This window comes from Plectropomus leopardus, chromosome 1 (genome assembly GCF_026936395.1).
Source record: "Plectropomus leopardus strain MGB_pleo_1.0 chromosome 1, ASM2693639v1, whole genome shotgun sequence".
In the NCBI taxonomy this organism is placed as follows: domain Eukaryota; kingdom Metazoa; phylum Chordata; class Actinopteri; order Perciformes; family Serranidae; genus Plectropomus; species Plectropomus leopardus.
In genome coordinates, this window is record NC_142176.1 from 16,441,004 (window position 1) to 16,463,815 (window position 22,812).

At 40.5% G+C, this 22,812-nt stretch overlaps 1 protein-coding gene across 4 annotated transcripts; it reads right to left on the reverse strand.

The window, feature by feature from the left end:
- Positions 1 to 94: 94 nt before the first annotated feature.
- Positions 95 to 22,612, reverse strand: LOC121947963 (uncharacterized). 4 transcript variants are annotated; one of them, XM_088076524.1, is made up of 10 exons: positions 22,430 to 22,612; positions 18,916 to 19,302; positions 14,329 to 14,448; positions 9,972 to 10,028; positions 7,883 to 8,029; positions 7,620 to 7,787; positions 7,085 to 7,213; positions 6,338 to 6,683; positions 5,275 to 6,010; positions 95 to 4,364 (listed from the first exon to the last, which is right to left on the reverse strand). In XM_088076524.1, the coding sequence occupies exons 1-10, from the start codon at positions 22,545 to 22,547 to the stop codon at positions 4,329 to 4,331; spliced, it is 2,244 nt and encodes a 747-aa protein (XP_087932650.1). In that variant the 5' UTR covers positions 22,548 to 22,612; the 3' UTR covers positions 95 to 4,328. The 4 variants fall into 4 exon arrangements, with proteins under 4 accessions (XP_087932650.1, XP_042349109.1, XP_087932655.1 ...); XM_088076526.1 differs by lacking the exon at positions 95 to 4,364 and adding an exon at positions 4,371 to 4,729; XM_042493175.2 differs by lacking the exon at positions 9,972 to 10,028.
- Positions 22,613 to 22,812: the final 200 nt, after the last annotated feature.

Here is a 22,812-nt window from a genome sequence, read left to right on the forward strand (position 1 = left end):
TAGTTGAAACCTACAGTGATCATATTGTAATATCTTGAACTTTGTCAATTGAAAACATCCCAAAAATAAAGAATAAGCTGAAATAAAACCTGGATTTCATTGTTTCTGTTCATTTTATTTGCTGAATTGATGAACACTTTTGGTCTTTATGTTTGTGTATCATGTAAATAAATCACATTATGGACAAAAGTGTTGGAACAAATTATTTTTTGTGGCAACAGCGACGCAGATTTCTGTAGTTGAGCTGGCAGAACTGATATGTTAGTTTTGACACCGCTGTGTCGTAAAGACAGGCAGTCTGTGATTATAACAATGAACAAAGACATGAGTCATACTCAATTACACATTGTCTTCTTTATGGAAAAGTAACGAGTCATCTCTCTCTCGCAAACACACACACACACACACACACACACACACACACACACACACACACACACACACACACACACAGAGTTGTCAGTACCAGACAGCAGAAAAAACAACAGAAAAAAACTAAAACGCATTATTAGACTTTTCTCAGGATGACTCGTCCCAACATAAAATTATTAAACACTGTTTGGCGTAGCGTTAGAACAAAGTGAAATATCACTCAGCAAATATGTGCTTTGTCCATGCGTGTGTGTGTGTGTGTGTGTGTGTGTGTGTGTGTGTGTGTGTGTGTGTGTGAAGATGTTGGTTAAGCTGTTGATTCAGCAGTGATAAGAAAAGGCTGAACTGCAGTTATCAAACCAGAGGCACTTCAGCGTATGTACACAGTCGCACTGGAGAGCTTAAACAAACATAATCATTCACAATTTACATCGATCATATCACACCACACACATAAATATGTCAAATTTACATATAAAAATGTCTTCTTGCTGTAGTAAAAAAAAAATCAAAGGCAAGTGGCAGTTAAAATACCTTAAAAGTTTACAAAACAACATTTCATTAGGTTTTAGTCCCTTAGAAAAAAGTTACTCTGTGCAAACTAACATGTTTTCATATAAGATGAACAGACACACACGGAGGAGACAAAATAATAATAACAACTGCTTCATGAATAAGGAACATAACATTTAAATAACTAAATCACCACTGCAACTGCTGCAAATGTCGGGGTCATATTGGGTCAGAGGCCAGTCTGCAGTATTGGTGTAAACACTCATTAGTAGCTTTCTGTGTTTGGTAGACACTAAATGGTCTTTTGAATTTCCAATCGAGTGACCCATCAATACATCTCTGACAGGCACTTCTACAATTTTGGCACACATTACTGACCTTTCCAGAGATCTGTTTCCATCATAAGTTGCTTTAAAAACATTTAAAATGCTAATACAAATAAGACTTTTTTTCTAGCTGTTATATTTAACCAGCATTTGCATCACATATTACTAAGTTACTTAACCCCTGGAAACCTGGATTGACATTACCTTTCTTGTGCTGCGTTCAGATGCCTTCAGAAGTATTTAAACCTCTGAAATCTGAGCAGATTGGTTCACTGTCTACTGAAAACATGGAATAAAAGGCAAGGAGAAAGTTGGCAAAAACCTTTCCACAAATTGCAAGAATTTAGTGGATTAGGAAAATTAAATTTTAAAAGCTAGGACAAAAGAACAATGTTTATAATTATCATTATTAAATCTTTAAAATTATTTTACAGATTGTTATTTTAAGCACTTTTTCAGATCATTTACTTTTTTCTTCTCATGTTTTTACTTTGGTTATTTTCATTCCATAATTTCAGGTAATTTTCTTGTACTTTTTTGGAACCATTTTCTGCAATTTTCTGTAGTGCTCCCAGTAATATTTGTTCTTAGAGTGTACTTAAGAAGCACTTCATATTGCCAAGAAAAATGTTGCTGTTGTACATTTTTGCAAACCAATGATGCATGTTTGCATGTTATTATGTAGCAGACATGTTAAAACTTAACGTTTCAACAACACTGTGGGTAGGTTTAAGCAAAAAAAAACCAAAAAAAATTTGGTTATGTTGAGGAAAGATGATATTTTGGCTTAAAAAACACGTTTTTTGGGGCACAATCCCAGAGGGAAAAACACTGATATCTTGATAAATAATAACCGTTTTTCGTGCTATTATCCCTGCCACAGGGTTACTGCAAAACTCTGATGTCCAGAACGTCAACAACCACTGGAAAAACATTGACGTGTTGCGACAATAGACATACGTTTCATGCCTAAAAGCCTATGGAAACGCAACACTGTGACTCAATCATAATGACTCAATTACAAGTTTTGTTAGTGTCGAACAGTGGTCTGCAGCTCAGCAGGCATCTCACCAACATGACAAGCCATCCACCATCCCCTCCACCTTCCAATGACAAAGTCGGCTCATATATTACAGCATTTTAGAAACGCTGATATTTGTGTAAAACATAAAATGTTAAGTATTCTCGACATCTTCTGGAGTCTGGGCCGATTTTACATGGTTTGGTAACTTTGATAGAGCAACAGCCAGTGGGAAAACTCCAATACTGGTGTAATCTCTCACTCAGTAAGACAGTAACTTTCACATTTATAGGGCTGCCCCCACTTTTGTTTAATGCACCTTTCAGGTTCCTTTGCCATGAGGCGTTTACATTATTCTGTCCACCCCCTCTGTAAATACACAACATATCAGCATTTGTTGGTTACTACTTCCAGCTTTAGTTTTATAATCTCCTTGTAAAAGCCGCCTGAATTAGTCCCTGAATGTGTTACTGAACGACACAGAGCGTGTATTGTCATTCAGCTGAAGCTACAGTCTGTTCTTTACAATAATGGTGTTGTCATACACCTCCTTTTCTACAACTGTGCTTATTTAAAGCAGATACCTCATCAAATGGAGATGAATGCACTCATTGTGCTCGAAGCGTAAAGCAAGTCTTTTCTAAAAGGGATGAGGGAGAGGACAAACGGCGTCCTGCTGGGAGGGACGATCCAGGTCATACACTCAGCCCACATTAGTTCAGTGTTAGTCCAGAGGAGATATATTTGAGGCAGCCAGTGACAGAGACTGAACAGTGATGACTTCATTATTCAGCGACGTCACAGGCAGAAACTCCAGTGACAGTCTCCACAGTAAAAGTAGGCTCATTCAAGCTGAGCCAGTCCGGAGTAGAATCAATCATCGACCATCGACGAGCATAGCATGCTGGTGCAAAAGTGGACGGCGATAATCTTGCCACATCGTGGCAGCCGCAGATTTCAGAGCCAGGCGCCACAGTCGCTCTCCCCCGACTGCAAGGCCCAGGGCATGATGGGAAACACCTGGCTCTCAGCTGATTGGTTTAGATGTTGTAAACAATATGCTGTATTAGATAAACTTTTCATTTCTGTTGAATTTCAGAGATTTGGAATTTATTCAAAGATTTATTTATTCTGTTAACAGAACACATGTTGTGGCCGATGGTGACCTTTTGCAGTCATAGAGACTACATACTTTCATTATGATTATATGTAGTCTGCTGTATATTAACACTGAACTGTTTTAATTATGTTAAGCAGGACTTTTTAACAACACAATGACTTATGGTCAGTAGCCTGAGTGGATGTGAGGATTCTTAAAATATCATCCGTACGGATGTGAAGCTCTGACTTTAGGCTGTCTGACTGATCTGATCTGAAAACTGTTGTGTGTTTAGATGCACGTAAGTCTGATGTTTTGATTTAGGTTATGCAGTTTGAGGGGACATGTGTGCTTACAGCAGAAAACTGATAAGATGTAAAATGAAGGTTGAACCATGAATAGAAATCACAGCTCGCCTGTATAACGTTTAACGATGTTACTGTGTCATAATCACAATATCTGGAGACTGTGAACAAGCTGATATTGGGATCTAGTAAGACTTGAATGAATTAGAAACAAATCTAACAGGATGTGGGTGCTTCGGAGCCATTATTGTATGATATCTGACATGTATTTCTATCAGTGCTATAACAGAATGAATGTATAGGTGACCAACTGTTTGCTTCAATATGTTCTGCTGTATATTTGGGCATTTCTATAAAAATAAAGAATTTAAAAAAAAAGGATGTGGGTGCGTCTGTGACTTTCTCTCTTTTAGACTGCTGGAAAAGTCAGAAAACTGTCACAATTCATCCCAAATTTTTGTCACCACCCCCTGCTGCGGCCTTCTGCTGTCGTCCACTGTCCAGGCAAGGTGCAATTCAGCTTGAACAAGTCTAGTGTCTGTCGTCTGTTTCTTCATTCATTTGTGCTGATTCAGCTTTTCTTCATGCTCAGTTGCATATTTTTGCAACAAAAGTCACTTCTATCATCTTTAATCAGCTGAAATTGCAGCTCCTGTAGTGTGTGAATGCTCAGTGTGTGTGTGTTTACTCCATCAGACGACGAGGGAGTCCCGGCTGAGAAGAGTGCCCTGGTGAGGATAAAAAAAGTGTAAAAACAAAAGCAGAGAGTTTACCCCAAAACAGGAACACATATCATTTTCAGTTAAATGGAAGAGTAAATAAATGGGGACATTAGACAATCACGGTTATTATGGAGAACCTGGGACAAACTGCATTTCAACCTTGTTTCAAATTATTTAAAAAGCTGAATGAAGCCCCCAAAAGCTGCTTCTGATGAATGAATTAACTTGTACATGAAGTCTTTGATGCTGAATACCTGTTTGACCCAGGTTTGTCAGGGAGGAGACAACCAGTTATGATTGTTATGGAGAGTAGTTGGATACAGAACAGAGTATTCTACCTAGTTTTCATTGTAGTAGCGTCTGAACCTGACCTGTCGAAGGTACAACAAAAACACTTACTGTAGTCCTACAAATCTTTTCAAAGTCAAACTTTCTCAATCTTAGAGCTGGGACCCCGTGTGTAAAAGAAGACATAATAATATATACACTAAGTTTTCAGGTTTGAAATATAAAATCTTTTCTTTTACCCCCAACACTGTGACTTTTTACCTCCTGGAATTATCGTACAGAAATATATTTCAAGGGGAAATTTGGTATTATTCAACTTGGACCCTATTTTCTGTGTTTTTGTGTCTAATTAGAACAGCAGCTTCCAAAATTGGTCCAGTATCGCAAAATGCAGGTTTAGTTCCTGACTTTTTCCTGAGGAAACGCTCTAGCAAACTCCTTTAAAAGCAGGGAAATACAGCACTTGAGTGTTAAAAACTTTGCCGTTACCCTAGTGTTAACATCTTCATCAAATACACACCAATAATGTTTTCAATAGCTAGAAAGGATGCTATATTAGCTTTACTCACGGCCGTTGAACTGAGGTTTGCCATCGTACCAATAATAAATAGGCCTAAATATAACTCACCACTTTCCGGGTCTTGTCTCTGGGCTCCTCTCTGCGAGCGGGCAGGGGATGGACAGGAGGTTGAGAGGAGCGAGCGTTTGCTGGGAGCGGCCGTGGAGATGGCCTGTCAGTTCTGCTTCGCTCTGTGTCTGAGTAAGGAGGCAGGGAGTCTGCCTCGGGCCTGTTACTGGGTGAGCGGCTGCAGTGCCGACTAGATTCCCCGCTGCTCTTTTTTGAGCTGCCCTTTGAGGGCGTGTCTGAATCCTCCTCACCCCGGGCCCCACTCTTCCCCTGGTTGACCCCTCGCAACTTAGCCTTTCGCTCCAGTAGGCTGTTCAGGAATGTGCCATCGTAGTCCTTCTCCTGAGAAGAAGTTGATGGCGGACTGACTCTGGGAGGAGGTGGCACGGGGCGCTCGCTGTCCCAAGTGCCCCTCCTCTTTTTGGGTGACTGAAGTGGGCTTATGTTGTGTGTGCTTTTCTTGTTTCGTCTGGGATGTTCTTCACGGTCGCTGTTGTCTCCAAGCTCATTTTCATCATTGTAATAATGCTGCGGTGGACCGTTACGGTAGGAAGGATATCGACTGAACTCCAGAAGTTCCATATCGTAGTTTCCCCTGTCGTCTTCCCTTTTAACTTCCCCTCTGCCTCCTCTCTGCCTGTAGGCAGCTGCAAACTCCTCCAGCTCATCCAGCGAGCCGGTCCGTCCCGCAGTACGGTACGACTTTCTGTGCAGATGCTCTGAACGAGGGTTCCACCTGCAAAACACAACAGGGGGCAGAGAAAGAGGAACGACAGGGAGAGAGGGTGTGACAAAATGATAAGGTCAACAAGAGTAGGCTTTGAGTATTGTGTACATTTGTATGCCTTAATAAGTTGCTGCGTTTACACAAACTTAAGTAAATAGTTCACGGTTGGCTTTCTTCAGTAAGATGATTGCCTCAACATCATCATCTTTTTATGCAGGACAAAGACTTCACTCAAAATAATAACAACGTCCAATTTAAAACTGTTTCTACCACCACTGAACATTTAACTATTTGTAAAATTTAGACACATTTTTGTTGCAATTGCAGTATCTGTACCTGCTGCGGTTTTCCTCGTCGCTGTGATTCTGTTGCCGCTGATTTCGGCCGGACCTGCGTGACTGTGAGGAGGATGGAGGGTCGTCACTGTACCGCCTTGGAGGAAGGGAGTCATCCTGGCAGCGCCGGGGCTCTGAGTCGGGGTCATCGCGGTATCGTTGGGGTGAAGGAGACTTGTCACGGAAACGCTGCGGCTCTGGGCTGAGGTTGTCACGGCAGCGTTGGGGCTCTGCCTGTGGGTCGTGGTCAGGGATGGCCGGCAGAGCTTTCTTCTGGACATTTCTGTATGTTTGGCGGAAGCCGGTTTCTCCCTCATGGAGGGAGCTCAGCTCGGACAGGCTACAGGCTGGACAGGTCAAAACGAAGCAACGGACACATGAACAATGAGTGAACAGACAAATAAACAAACAGAGAATTCCTCTTCAAGGAATAAAACAATTTAAAAAAACAAATATAACAAAGACACAGCAGAATAAGAGAGTCAGAGTTGGGTTCTGCAAGCAATTACACCAGGTGTTTGAGTATTCTTTCAGGTGAGTAGGCATGCGCACCTGCTACGATGCACATGTGAACTACAGGAAATTCAACATGCAGAATGTTTGTGCAGAGAGGCAAAACAAGCTCAAGAGGACAAAAAGCAAAAGAGATACTACCGACAGAAGAGACAGTGCAGCATGCATTTTCAATCAAGTGCATCAACATGCTCGTCACAGCATTTTCAGAGTAAATCCACAGGATGGAGCTTACACTGGTGGCTGCTGGACCTGGCAGGGTTGAAGTGAGCCAGCTGTTTCTCTACATACTGTAGCACCCTGAGAGAGTCCTGATCCTGAGGTGAAGGCACGCGGTAGGGAACCCCTACAGCATGCATCGGCACTGCAGATACACACTTGACCCATTAGCACGGACAACTAATGCTTGTCTTTGTGTGTTTGTTCATTGTGCTTTGAGGACCATACTGATAATTTTGCTTAATTTTATACTGCTTTTTTTCTCGCCAGAACTGCAGAATAAAACAGTTAACACGTGTTTACATGAGAGCAAATTTATCAAATTACAACATTCACTTAACAAAAAGAAACAATTACATGCCTCATAACATTTAATCTGAAAGCAGTATTTAAATGCCTGATACAAAGGCAGTATTTTTTTATTGAGTTTCATCTTGTAAATTATGAAAATTCAATATTGATGATGTAATGGGATAAAAGCGAATAAAAAAACACTGATATGGCCTTTCAGCAATTCTAAAAACATAGATTCTCGCTAATATAGAACTCACCTGCTGTGAGTATGCTGCCATCTGAAGGAGGTACTGAAGACATCTTGTCCACCAGGGATGGAGGGGCGATGGGGACCATCGTTGGGACACCAGTGACAAAATATGGAGGGTAGGCAGGTGACTGAGGGGTGGACGTGCCCGTCTTTATACCCTTACCTGCTTCATAAACTACAAAAGCAATACACAATCCAGTTAGATCCAGAACAACATACTTAATAACAGTATTCTGAACACTAACTCGGTGTGTTTGCGTTTCTACTCACGGTGTCTTGGGCAGCAGCATGTGTCCGGGCAGCACCAGCAGCTGACGTAGCAGCAGCAGGAGTGAGGACAACACTGGCACCAACAAACACCAACCAACAGCAGGAATAAGACACTGCCCAGCGCCACACAGGCCACAAACACCCACTCTGGAAGTACACACAACACAGAGTCCTGCATGTAAATAAGTGTAAACACATCCTGACACATGTGATTCTTCATGTTCTTCGATATTAAAAATGGCTCTTTGCTATTGAGTATTCTACTTACTTAGCACTGCAGTCCTATAACACAGTCAGACTCATGGTAGACAAGGATCAAAATTAATGCAGCAGATGTGGAGATATCATCTTTTTTCTTCTTTGGCGCCTACATTACCCACAATGCACCACTGGCAGTTTGGTCAGATATTTGGGTGTGACATGATAGTAGCAGCTCTTGTAGCCTTGTGCCTTAAGTATCAAGCAGAGACGAGCAGCAGGCTGCTGAGGTTCGATAAACTCACTTCTTTATCCCCACTCCTGATTTTCTTCAGTGGGTGCTGACTCAAGTGACATCACAGGCAATTTATACGATTTCATACAGCTCCCTTTGGAGTGAAAAAAAATATTTGTACAACTTTTGTTTTTTTTTATATCTGGAATAATACTCCTCAAGACTTAGAGACTAAGTGCGTAAAATAATAAAACAGCTGGAACAGTCGAGTGATTTCAGAAAATTACATCCTGTTACTGTAATGCAGCCCTAAAATCCACCAGAAGACAACACTTAACAATACCAAAAATCTAATCTAGTCTCATTTCCCAATATTGATATAATATCAGTATATTGCCCAGCCTTGGTTAGACTTATTTTTTGTGAACACATGTAAGCTTCTTGAATGCCATATAAGGTTTTATAAATTCTTTCCTAATGTGATGTTTTGGATATGAGTCATAACAAAGTGAGGGATCGTCCCTGTAAAGCTGTGGGACATCAGCTGAGGGACAGAGTGCTGGATGATTGAGAAGAGTTCTTCTATTTTTTTTTTGCTGTATTTACTCGTTTCTATTGTCCAGGAAGAACACGTTTTTCTCAGGATGTAAAAAAAAAAGCACAAATTGAATCTTAACCAGAATATGAGTTAAAAATAAGTCATGACATTTTGCACATACTGTCTCGAGTGTTAGAGTGCTAAAGTCAGAGATAAAGCAAGTACCAAAGATAAACTCTGTCTACAGGGACACAGCAAAGGAAAGGGAAGGAGAGGGCAGATAATGTGGCTTTCAACAATGTATGGACAACATTGTCTCTGCGCGCACACACACACACACACACACTCAAAGGAAACCAGATTTTGCAACAGGAAGGAAAAGGACAGATTAGGTTTGTCTGGAAGATACTGAAGATTTGGCTGTGACAAGAAATGAGCCGGTAATGGGTTCTCGTTTACAAACATTATAACCCCCCCCCCACCGCAGTAACCATTCTGTTTGAATGAATCATACCATGTCTTTGTGGGAGCTACTTCCACACAATCCATCCATTCAGTTCTCACCTCCCCACAAAGTCTATGATAATTAAATACGAATTACAGGAATTTGATGTGACGAACCTCCGTCCCCCTCATCACAACACTTTTTTTAACTGGGTAGTGTCCAAATGATGTGTGATGACATGCTGACCACAACCATAAATAACTATAATGACCATAATAGCTGTTTTCCATCTTAGTGGGAGTGATGACCAGCTCATTATCTGACGGGCGTGGATCAGTCCACTGGGCTAAAAACTGCTCTGAAAGTAACTGTCAAAGCCTCGGTATTGCTGAATTGCAAAAACCTGTTGCATTATTTACTGATGTGAGAAGAGAAAAGGTTCGAGTGTATCAAAGCTGTCAGAGCAGGAAGAATTGGTGAAAGAACTGCGTTTGCTTTATCGGTGCCCAATGCCAAAGCCCAGTTGTCCTCTAAATGCCTGATACTGTGTGCAAAAAAACATCCCAAAGACCAAAACTGTACAAATGATTCCTGCACACGTGGTTAAAGCAGTAAGTAGAGTTAGTATGAATGAAAGGAACCAGGTGAGGGGGAGAACACATTATGCCCCTACCTGGCATAATCTTCAAATCAAAGTCTGGCAGGAGATCTTCAGGCACACCTGAGAAACCTGGAGAAAGAAAGAGCAGAGGTGACAACAGGAGAGGAGGAGAGGAGAGGAGAGGGGGTGGGCTTGATATAAATGATTCAGAGAAAGATGTTGCAGCAACAGCATGCATGAAGAGAGAAGGAGAACAACAACAGAGAGAGGTGCAGAGAAGAGAGTCGGCAGGTCAACAGCAGCATGCACCAGAGGTCATTCTGATCTTGTTCCAGAAAGTCTCCATATCAGAGCAACTGATAAACAGTTTGATCATCTGATTTCCGATGTCAAAAGCTATGCGGTTATCTCTTTGGTAAGAAGACAGACTGGAACATGAATCGTTCTCGTGAAGACAACATGACAAACAGGCAGGAGCTGTGAGTAATGTTACATGCAGAGCTGCATAAATCACAGGTGGGAACATTCCTCACATCCAGAGCCAGAAAGAACCATTTTGTTCCTAAAACTGTTTCTCTGTCTTTATCTTTCTGCTGTCTGTCCAGTCAGGAGGCTCCTGGATGAGACCTTGAGAAACACATGGTTGTTATTTCTCTTGCTATTAAGCTCTCTCCAATTTGACAAATCATCAGTTTAGGAAATACTGTGATACACAGCTAAAGCAGCAAACCACCAAGCGAAATGTGTTCTTTTATCGTGCTGAAACATGTTTCTTTTTTGACAATATTATATGTATTGTATGTACTCCACGAATGGATACTTATTTAAACACCTCACAGATTTACCAAAGGTCCAAAATGATGATGATCGTCACAACGATGTGCGTGAGTGTTTTGTTTGTGTGCATATGTCCATGTGAGGATGTAAGTTGAAGACAGTAGGTGTGATGTGAGCAGATGCTGTTGTTTTACTGTTTATTGTGTGACTGTTGCAGAGAGGAGGAGTGCTGAGCGTGAGAAAGGACTGGAGAAACAGAGAGCAGGCTGGACTGTCTTGTCCTCTGGCTGAAACAGCACATACCTCAGTATCTCTCTGGAAGGTTAAACTTGTTCTTTGCTGGATTTGAAAACAGAAAGAAACCTTATGTTTATGAGAAGCAACCGAAGGACCTTGTGAATAAACTAGATGCCGAAATCTGCATTGTGTGCCTTTAAGGCACCCTTACTTCTTTATCTATCTGTTGTTTTGTCGTCTTTCTCCCTACCGCTCAAGCAGTGGAGTGGAGTTCCCACTCACGTGAATTAGCCTGCAGGCCGGTGATTCACCAAGATTTACTTTCACATATTTTGCTTGTTTTTTTCCTTATATGGTTATCCAGGCAGGTGGGGTTTGTACACTGCCATGTATACTACTTTTATCAAGATTGTAAAAGGCGAACCTATATGCTGGTAGAGCTCTGACTCAAAAACATACAACCACAAACAAATACACATTAAAAATGTATATATAGGTTCAAACGTCTGTATATGTTGAGAGTCTGAAACACTAAAATTGCTCCCAAGGTAACACAAGGCCTCGCAAACATGGTCCCACTGAGATGTTCTTTCTTTAACATTCACATTTCATTAAACCCCATCAGGAAAATCTCTTTTCTGCTTGCCCTCAAAATTCAGAAGTCATTGTGGGCTACAGAGCTTTTCTCCATTTGATGCAAGCGTGCAACTAGTTCCAACATGCAGACGAAACAAAAAAAACCCTGAAAATACCGATATATTTATCTAATACAGATAAAGATTCACAATTTCCTGATGCCAAAGTTTAACTTTGTATGCATTAAAAGGTGCAGAGATTGATTTTTTTATGGAATACACAGTTTGTGTTTTTTTCATTACTTAACAAATACAATAATTCATGGATGAATGGACCACACAGTATCCATTCATCATGGGTCACACCATTTGTTAATACTTCATGGTTCACCTGTCTGTGTGCTGTGTACAGCAGGCAGGTGCTCATTAGGGCAACAGGGAACACCTGAGAGTGTTGTTTTAGCCCAACTGTGCTGGTGCGTCTCCTTGTCCCTCTTTGGTTTGCTTATGTTCATTTAAGTAAAAATTAAGTTTAAAAAATTTAGACAGTTTATTAAAGTTATCTATAAAATTCACCAAAATAAAAAAAATTAAACAGAAGAAGAGGAAGAAATCCCCCCAAAATTGTAAAGACACCCTGATTAGCAGTAAAATAAATACAAAATACAGCCATTTAAAGTTGTGTGCCCCTTTCTTAGAACCAAAATTTAAAATATTATTTGACACGCCTTGTGGGCAGACATGAGGGGAGAGACAGAATGCAGGGAGAATTTTTTTAAACTTTCAATGATTTTTACTAGTTCCATTACTTTTCCAGGCCTTGAAAATGTGGCTGTGACATGACTTTTCCTGGCTTTCTATGACCATTGGAACCATGTAACAATACTAACGGTGACACCATGCATGAAAGGGTGAAATATTACATTGAGAGATACGTTGGACGTGGTAAATTACCTGCCTTGTGCACATTTCACTGTGCACAAGGCAAAGTTTTGTATGATAAGAAAACCTCCTGAGCTGTGAAGAGGACAGTGGAAGTCAAAGAGAGAGCAGAAGGAAACCAAACTCCTCCTCCTTTTTTTTAAAAGCCACTGAGTTTTCAGCCGATCAGTCGAGTGTCTCACATGGTGTCACCCTCCATCTTTTGTATCACTGCGCTCTGCTGTCCCTCCTCCACATCATTAAATCTTCCCTCTCTTCTTTGCTGTGAAGCCATTTTCTAAAAAAGACAAAAGACCCCCCGAGCCAGTCGCGGTGGCCCCAACTGTTGTTATGGAAACACAACAAGTGCTTCACATGCCATATTAGCTACACCAAAACTAGGAAATACAATGTTTTGGCACTGTGGTAGATGAAGTGTTTCTCAGGCAAGGCTCAAGACAGCAGAGTGCAACTCATGCAGGAAAATCAAATCACCTTCATTTTCCTGCAGCATTATCTGTGACATATTACCACGGGGCCATACCAACATTTAACTGTACTAAGAATGGACTCTTTGCAAACTGTAAAAGCGTATTGTCCTGTACTTGTGTGTGTATATGTGAGTGTGTGTCTGTTGTGCATACACATAAGTCTCTAAGTGCCAGCCATACAAAAGTTCAGCCGAGGAGTGAGTTAGAGCACCAAGAGCCACGTAGCCTCTCAGCTGTTGCTATGGAAACATTTGTAATTGAATACAGACAATACATTGTCACAGTAAAGATATAAAACATCGCAGACACAACATGACACAACCACACGCAGGATCAAGGAGCGTGTCAACGACTAAAACGAGCGATAACTATTCTGCAGTAATTAAGTTTGAGAACATTCCTGTATATTAGTAACGTACAATATGAGCGACTGCAGTTGCTGTGGGCACAGATTAGGCAAGACTGGCCAAGAAGTGCCTCTGCTTGTTATAAATCCGCTCATTAATGAGCCTGTGTTGTGCTGTCGGTGATGAATAGGTCAGTTTGTAAGGCCGTGTTATGTAACAGCAGCTTGTAGAAAAATTCAATTTATTTTTGTGTTTATGGTTAACTACATATACAGTGTACAGGATTGTTCAGAGATACTGGAGCTTGAAGTCCGCCATTGTATTTACATCTACAAAAGAAGGTGATGGGACTCTGCTTGACTCATTAACACGTTGTTTCTGCAGGTCAAAGTTCAACAGTAATGAATCTGACAGAACTTGTTGAAATCATGTTATAAGGCTTTAACGGTCCCATATTATAAAAAGTGAAATTACCGTGTCTTTTTTTTGTTGTAAAGCAAATATAGGTACTATATAAATGCTGAGACAGTATTAAATCGTGCAATTAACAGAGAAATGCACACAGTCTTTATTAAGTCTGTGCCTTCAAAAAAGCTGTCAGTACCTCTTTGAATTTGTGATGTCACAACTATACTTTATGAAGGTAGAAACTGCCGCTACAGTGCAGTTACAGTCATTAAGTGGCTGTAATGACGGTGCGGGGATGCCGAGCGTAGCCATGGAAGACCACGAAACGCTGACCAATCAGAGCAGACTGGGCTTTTTAGGGACGGTGTCTTAAAGAGACAGGCGCTAAAATGTAGTGTTTCAGACAGAGGGTGAATACCGGTATATTTAGGCAGCCAGTATGAGAAAAAAAATTTATTTATTAAACATTAAAGCACATGAACATGATCTAATAGAAATCCAAAATCCAAGTATGAACATGAAAATGCATAATATGGGACCTTTAAGGGGTGTCAATGAGACACAGAGGAGCTTTTCACAGGGAATGAATGTGTGTGTCAAACTCTTAGAGTAACCTTTTTGATTTAGAAACTTAAATCATTCACATGGGCATGTTGTGAAAGTGTCAGCTCACCCAGAACCAGCAACTCCACAGACGCTTCGTTCTGTCCCTCTAAATCATCAGATATGACCACTTTACAGATGTAAACTCCACTGTCACCCCACTGGACTTCTCCTATGCGCAGGTCTGCTTCTGCATGAGAAAAAAGGAAGAGGTTAAAAAATGTGGAACAAAATCCTCAAATAAATAAAAAATTAATCAACATCTTTGGCACAAACATTTCTTTGAGGATGAATAAATCTTATTTCATTTTCGTGTTCTCAACCTACACATTTTAACTAGATGTTTTGAGTTAAGTTTTTTAATCACCTTAGCGACTTTAAAAAGTTGAACACTAAAGCTAGGTTAAACATGATGTTTGAAAGGATTATCAGGAAACTGATACTAGATTCTGATTAAAATGCTAAAACCTCAGCCCGAATTTCGCAGTTCTTTATTATTCTCCTCGTTAAGAAAACGCAATAATGTTATTTCTTTTATTTTCTATATAAATGTTTATCTGTGCCCCTAAAAAATAATGCAACTGTGGAGCCCTGATCTCACTGTTAAACTACTGTGGGTGAAAATAAACTATTTAACAAAAAAATCAACAAAAAAAAAAAAAAAACCCAGGAGAAATTACGATAGTAAAGATTTGAAAATGCACATTGTTTTTCTTTAAACAATGCATCTTTCAAAACATGCAAAAGCTGGATTTTTGGAGTGTCAACAAATCTTTCATATTCATCATGTTGCATTTCTGCAGACTATTTCAAATACATTAATACGCTAAATGGCAAAAGTATGTAGCAACCAAGTATGTGATTGTTAATCTTATTCCCCAAACACGGGCATTAATTCGCTACGTTAACAGCCTCCACTCTTCTGGGAGGATTTTTACAGGATTTTGGAACCCGGCTGCAGGGATTTGTTCCCAACCACTGGAGTATTATTGAGGGCGACCACTGGTGTTGGGCGATAAGGTCTGGCTCACAGTCACAGGCATAGGCTGTATAACAAAGATGGACGCAGCTCTGCAAAAGTAAAGCCAAAATATCTCAAGCGCCCCCCTGTGGCTGGCTGCAGCATAGATCATATACAGCACCCTCTCTGTGTTAGCATTTGGGACATGGGCCAAACTACAAACTCAAAGAGCATGTCAAAATAAATTTATCCAAAAAAATGATGTTGGCTTTCATTTCAAGTAGTGCTTATCACCCTGATGTATGATCAACGGTGAATAGTTATTACTAGTTTTTTGATGCTTTAAAAAGGGGTTAAATGTAATGATTGACAGCTGTGTGTTTCCCATTAAGTGCTGGAATAGATAATAATAAAAGAGAGAGATCGCTACTGCACAAAACCTGACTACAAATTAGCAGCGTAAAATTGCAGTGGCCATATATTTGGCTTCATTTTAGTACAGTGGGGGGGAGTGGAGACAAGTTGTCCATCTTTACATAGTCTGGGATTTTATGGTGGTCAGTTCTTCCACACCAAACTCATAAATCAGACTAGCAAAGACAAAATGGACGATAGTGCTCACATACTTACGGCCACAAAGTGTGATAGCTCAGTCAGGATAATGCATCAAATTAGTCATTTCCATATTTGGTTCCAGAATATTTCCATATTCTGGAACCAAATATTCCAACAAAATGTCATTTCACTCCCAGGAAAAGCCTTAAAAATACATATAGTATGGCTGAGAATCCAACACACACTACAACACAATACTGGGCCACTGACTCCACTGTAAGGGGGTCAGACATGTAAATACAGCAGACAGGAAATAGGGTTGTACAATTCACTTCCTTTTCCTGTTAGCCGAGGAAGGGGGAGGAGAGACAGACCAGACCGCACTATTGTTACTGTCTCTACTTAAAAACTGTAGACATGCAAGTCAGGTGAACTGCTAACTTTTAAGGGCCCATGAGTGCAAGTCAGTGTGTTGGTTTGTCTGTGTTAACCATGTGATTAACAGAGCATCCCTCTCCCAGTGCATGCTGGGACTGATGCACTGTGACCCCGAATAGGATTACATGAGTTTGGGTGACTGAGCATCTCTAAAGGCATCATAGTTAAAGCTCTAACTTTTTTTGTCCATTTTCAACATTGCAGCGCTGACCTGTTTCGGGACGGGAGGTGGAGTGGGACAGAAAGAGAGAAAAGCCAAAGTGAAAGAAAAGTCTCACACTGAGAGAAATGCGTGTGTGGATGGTGGGATGGTGAGAGATCTAGAGAGTGAAACTAAAAGCGAGACATTGAAGTACATCAGAGGGAAGGAGTTAGAGGTCAGGATGAATGAAAGGACAGTGTGAAAACTCGTTCTTTTGTCTGTGTCCCTGGCTGGTGAAGAGAAGAGTTAGAGCTCCATAAATCTGAGGCCTGCAAACAAGGCTACCTCTCTGTCTTCAACAAGCACACACACACACACACACACACACACACACACACACACACATACAAAGTAGTGTCCTTTGGATGATCCTTAAATTACATGGTAGTAGGACAGTAAGACAAGACTTGGTTTTTGATGCACGTATATTCATGCTGATGCTAAGGTACTTGGAGCAGCCAAAAAGGTCAGAGAAAGACTTACATTAAAACAATAATGGATTACATTGTTTTTATAAATGATGTCACACGTCATTTGACTTACTGTTATGTGTCAATACCAATATATCTGTGCGGTAATATGTCAGTTAATCATACGTAAATATTTATAAAAAGTAGGAATGCACAATATTGGATTTTTTGCCGATATCCAATATGCCAATATATAAGACCTCATTTGGCCGATAACCATTACTGATATATCCACTTCTTTCGCCAGCTAATTTTAGTGATCACCATGTCTCTTCTGTGGTGGAATTAACATCATATTATGCCTATTCTTACCGTGATGGCAGATGGAGACATAAAATACAATACTTTTCAGTGTACGTAATATTGTGCAAAACAAGAAAAAATACTTCAACTTCAGCAGAAATCAGCATGTTGGCCAATTCCGATATTTCATTTTGAAAACCAACATCTGCCAATATCGATGACATGCCAAATACTATGGTGCATTACTGGTAAAAAGTTCAGTTTTATGATCTAAATGCTTTTACTAAATCTAAACATGTAATTCCATTTTAGGATTAATATTGAGGTACATTGTGCAATGATAATCTATTGTACTTTTCTCACATGCCTTTACTAAGGTATTTTGGGCACTTTGTACTTTTTATAGGCCAGGCTTCACACACATACACACAGACACACAGACACACACACAGATACACACACACACACAGTTGGATGAACGGTGAGTTTTTTTTTTTATCCCGCAGACTCAACCTCCTCGTCTCTCACATCTAATATCACACTCTTTTCTTTTCATGCCAAACTGTAAAGTTGGCAGGTAACTGTTGCCGGTTGTTACGGCCTTATTATTTCGGTGTTATGTAACCTGATTGTTCTGAGAGCTTTAAAGGTTTTAAGGCCTCCCCAGTCTCTCACCCTCCTCTCCGTGTGTGCAGACTCTCTCTGACTTCTTGCTGGGCATTAAATCAGGAATCTGTGGGCAGGCTGGACCACTGCTCTGATTTACGGCTTTCATAGAACTTGGCAGCAGAAGAAATAAGAACATTAACTTGGATCAATATGTTACAAAAGAACCAGAGAGGCTGCTTTTTCTTTAATGCAACAAGTAACCTGGACACCCCAAAAAATAAACCATTAAACCGAAACTATGAAAACGCTTTTGAGTTGGTTTCATAGTGCTGTTCTATATTTATATTTGGTATTCATTCTTTTAATCTTTCACAAGTATTTAAACCTCTGAACCCTTAGCAAATTGGTGTAAATTCTATAAAAAAACATTGGGGGAAAAAGCAATGACCAACTTGATAAGAAATTTACCACAAATAGTGAGAAATTAGTAGATTTAGAAAATAATTGGAAAAAAAAAGGTAGGGAAAATGTCTGGGGAAAAGGGGACTAGAGAAAAAAAGAAAAAAGCTATTGGAAAAAAAGTATGTTTAATTATCAGAATTACATATTTCAAATTATATCACACAAGTGTAATAATTTTTAAGCATGTTTTCCAAATCTTGTTTGTCTTGTTTTTTAATTTTCTTTTTTTAACTTTCTTTGTTTTTTTAAACTAATCTTCAGGTAATATTCTTGTACTTTTTACTGATTTCTTGCAAACTTTTGGGTCATTTCTTCCTTCGTTGCTTATTGCCTTCCTCTTCAGGTTTAAAGGGTTGATGTCTTTTCTTTGCTGTTTTCCTCTTTTGTATATTAAACTACATTTTTCTGCTTATGTATAGCACATTGTGATAAACTAAATGAAAAGTGGATCATACCTGACTGGCTGTTTCAGCCATCGCACGTCTACAGTATTTGGCTTCGATAATTCTGCAGCGCAACTTGCAAACTACAACCACATGACGTGAAATTCCTCCTAAAGCTTGTGAGCTAAAATTCGGCCTCTTGCACTAAAGAAATGTGTTGGCCTTGCTCCACAGCTACTGTGTGATTTGAAAAAACAGAAGACTCAAGATCATTTTCAGCACGGACATCAGAGAAACAGAGCCAGAGGTGCAAGTAGTACCACATAAGTCTTACTGTTGATGATGGAGATGTCTCTGCTCTTGTAGTACTCCGACAGTGTGATCGAGGAACCAGAGATGGAGGCCACGGTTCGGACCGTCCGGCTGCTGTCAGCACAGTCGAGGTAACTCGCCGTCATCCCTGTCTCGTACCCTCCACTGGCTCCTCTGGCTCCGCTTGTCAGTCCACCTCCTCCCTGGCCTCCGCTCAGGCTGTCAGCGAAGTTGAATGAGTCCCGTGTGCGGTCCCGACAGTACGACTTGTAGACCCACTGCACCACAGGGGTCTGGGTGGACACGCTGTTGTACTGACACGGCAGAACCACTGACTGGAACAGCACGGCATACCTCTTGTCATCTCTTACAAACACGTGAACCCCTGAGCAATGGAAAGGGAGGACGTCTGTGGGAGGGTAAGGAGATAATAAAGAGGGATCAGTAAAGTATGAATGATGGAAGGGTTAACATTAACATATGACTTATTGAGTTATGACCAAAGTTATGACCTTTGACCACCAAATTCTTGTCCGTTCATTCTTAAGTCCAAGTGGACATTTGTGCTATATTTGCGGGAAGCTCCTTCAAGGCCTTCTTGAGATATCATGTTCACGAGAAAGAGACGAATTCAAGGTCACAGCAACCTTGACCTTTGACTAACTAAGTAGTTCATTGTTAAGTCTAAGGGCCTGTGTCCACTTAGCATTTTTTTCTCAGCACCAGTGTCTTTATTAATTGTATGCAGCCGCCTGGAAAAAAATGCCTCTGGCCATGGCTATCGCTGTCTGTAAGCACAGGCCGGATAATCCTTAAATTCAGTCTTTGTTTAATTTGCATAACTCAGTCAAATCTAACCACACCATACAGATAAAAGTCCATACACCTGCTTAAAAAATCACAGAAAGAAATCATTTCTTTTACCTCCAGAATGTGCCTGGGAATCGCTTTGTTTTGCTTTTTTTCAGTATCAAAGTGCTCTATTGACTGTTGTCTGGACATCCACAGAAAATACATAAATCAGCATTGTTTAATGGTGCCAATCTATTGTTGGGGGCACATAGTGTCAGTCTTTGAAAAACCTCTGGCTAATGCAAACACCACAGATCTGCCAGACACAACAGGTTTCAGTAATAACTGGGAATGTGTAATGAGGGGGATTTAAGGTCTACTGCGGCTGACAGCGGCACACGGTGATTCAGATGTTGAGTAGAGGATTAAGGAGACACCTCTCCCTGTTTGCCCACTTTAAAAATAAAAATACCCTGACAGATCACGTGCTCCCCTCACTCAGTCATTGACAGAATCACCTCCCTTTTCCAAAAAGAGATGAAGTATAGCAGCAGCATGCCAGGATGAACAACAAGAAATACTTTCTTACTTATTTTTTTATCTTCCTTTTAGCTGGAATGAAATGAATCATCGTGCAGTCTGGCACAAAAACAAGGCCGCTTTGCGAGTGTTTGAGTTGCCTCTGCTCAGTGAAACCCGACTGTGAGCTGAGTTGACTCTGGGTCACATGATGACCAGGAGCTCAAGCTCGGCAGTTCTACAGCAACACACACCTCAGAGGTGGCCATGTGAGAAAACACCCATACACACACCAGAAACATCTGTGCATGCTGCTGTCTGTGTGTGTGTGTGTGTGTGTGTGTGTGTGTGTTTCTCAGGCTAAGCAGCGGGAGGCGTGACTGAACTGGACCAGTGAACAGGGATGTGGCGAAGGATGAGAAGGAGGCGGCTTCATTTAATCCAGACCAGGCCTGCTGGAGGAGTTTTGTTTTCTTTCTATTACTGGGAGTGAATCTAACTACACACCCTCCTCTAGTGTCAGAGAACTGACAGATTTCATCCAAAACATCAACAAGCTACATCTTACACAATGTTATGTTAACCAAGACTACTTCTTGTCTGTTTACAGACCCTCACAAGAACAAACACTGAAGCTTTATCTATTAAAAACATCACACTGTTAAGATGAACATATTACCAAGAGTATTGTACCTTTTTCAATCAATACCTACACACGATGCAGATTGTAACCAAGAGCCACCCATTGTCTATTGGAAGGAAACGGTTATCGGTTTCACAATACATCATAAAAGTAGTCATTACTACTGTTTTACATTTGAAATATCATTAAAACTGGGGTTGACTCCCACTTTTTGAAAAGCTCACAGTAAATACTGTCAAGCACAGGGATGCTGCAGTGTACTGGTTTCAAAGTATGAATATTTAGGGTTATTATACTATGTACATTTGCTTATCTTTCATATTGAAAAAAAACCCAACAGCTGGAGAATCACACCTTTATCTATTTTTAAACAAGATAAATGTTATGTTTTAGTATCTCAACCTCTGGATACTATTGTCCAAACCTTGCATGGTAGTTTGGTACATTTATTTGTCTTAGGAGTGAATAATGGTATCCCGTGAGCCAAATAGGTTTTACAGTAAAAGTTTGGCTGGAGAGGTGTGAACTTTGGGGGGGAAAGAAGCATTTCAGACCAAGAAAAAAATCAAGCTGACCAAAACATAAAATCCAAAGGGAGAAAATTTGTCTGACTTCTGAGAACTGTAACAAAAAAAGCCAGAGGGTTGGTCTTCCTGGGATCACAGGCTGAAGGGTGATCCAGGCTTTATTACTTTTCAGAGGAAGCCACCTCCAGAGGAGAAAATGAAAGCAGGAGGAGGAGAAGGAGAAGGGGGAAGACTTGAACAGTAACCTTTTTACAAATAAAAATCTGTAAGCCTGTAAGTTTAACTGTTTTGTCATTACACTGACTTTTTCTTTTGATGGAGATGGACATGCTAAGTGCCTTTAAAAAAGCATTTTTGTTCAACAACGCACAACAATATGCTGTTGTATTACACTGAATTACTTTAATATATCCTATATACTATTCCTGGTTTTAATGACAGCTCTTATTTTACTGCTTTATTGCCTGTGTACTCGTGTGTGTGTGTGTGTGTGTGTGTGTGTGTGTGTGTGTGTGTGTGTGCGTGTTACAGTTCCTTGTAAGAAAAGTGCCACAAAAATAAAGTTTGACTGATTGATTGCTCGCTGGATCCAATTCATCCACTACTTTACATGCATCTGTAGTGCTGCGCAGACATTTGTCCCTACAAACTGAATAAAAAGTGGTAAATTATTATTTCACTCAGTGACCAAATCAAATCTGTCAGAAATTAGACCACCTAATCCACAGCCCCCAAAGCTTTTGGGTCATTGACACATGACGACTGCAGCACTACGAGCACACCAGGCTGCTAACTTTATTATTTTCCTGTGTAAAATATTTCATCTTCGGCATAACAGATGCGACTTTAATGTGCTTAGAAAGAACAACTGACGCTCGTCCGATAACATATATGATATATTATTATTAATAGGGAGCACAAACGTAGTTTAAATGTTCAATTTGTCTGTACAGATTGAATCTTGAGCCTTTGTACTCCAAACATCACGCTACATCTGATTTAAACAACCTGTTACACCAATTTACCCACAGGCTCCATCTTTTCCCGTCTCTTACCTGTCAGAAAAACGATCAAAATCCACCACTTTGGCACCAGAAACATCGTCCAAATCCTGTTGTTCAATTCCGTAAAAGTTTTCTGGTTAGTGTCGTCTGTTTTTCTCCTTCGTCTCATCTCTTGGCGATGTTTCCAGTTAACTAACTGGTGGATAACGGGACTGCAGCGCGGGATCAGCGGGACCAGCGTTAAGCTTGTCAAAATAAAACTCAAAACTTCCGGCTAGGGCTTTCCAAATAAAAGCTTGTCTGACGCAAGCAGGAAATAAGAAAATAAGGGATTGTTTGTTTTTTGTGAGGGGAGAAAGGGCTGTGAGAAAGGGGGCAGGCATGTCAGATAATTTATGAAGCACAGGAGAGGGACTTATTGTTTTGGGGGGTGG

What these genes read in the sequence shown, in the direction of transcription:
- LOC121947963 (XM_088076524.1), bottom strand. Translation starts at nt 22,547, where the DNA reads ATGAGACGAAGGAGAAAAACAGACGACACTAACCAGAAAACTTTTACG. An exon ending in TGTGGAGTTGCTGGTTCTGG is followed by an intron (nt 10,029 to 14,328) that starts GTGAGCTGACAC and finishes TTCTTTCTCCAG; the next exon opens with GTTTCTCAGGTGTGCCTGAA. An exon ending in TGATTTGAAGATTATGCCAG is followed by an intron (nt 8,030 to 9,971) that starts GTAGGGGCATAA and finishes GTGTACTTCCAG; the next exon opens with AGTGGGTGTTTGTGGCCTGT.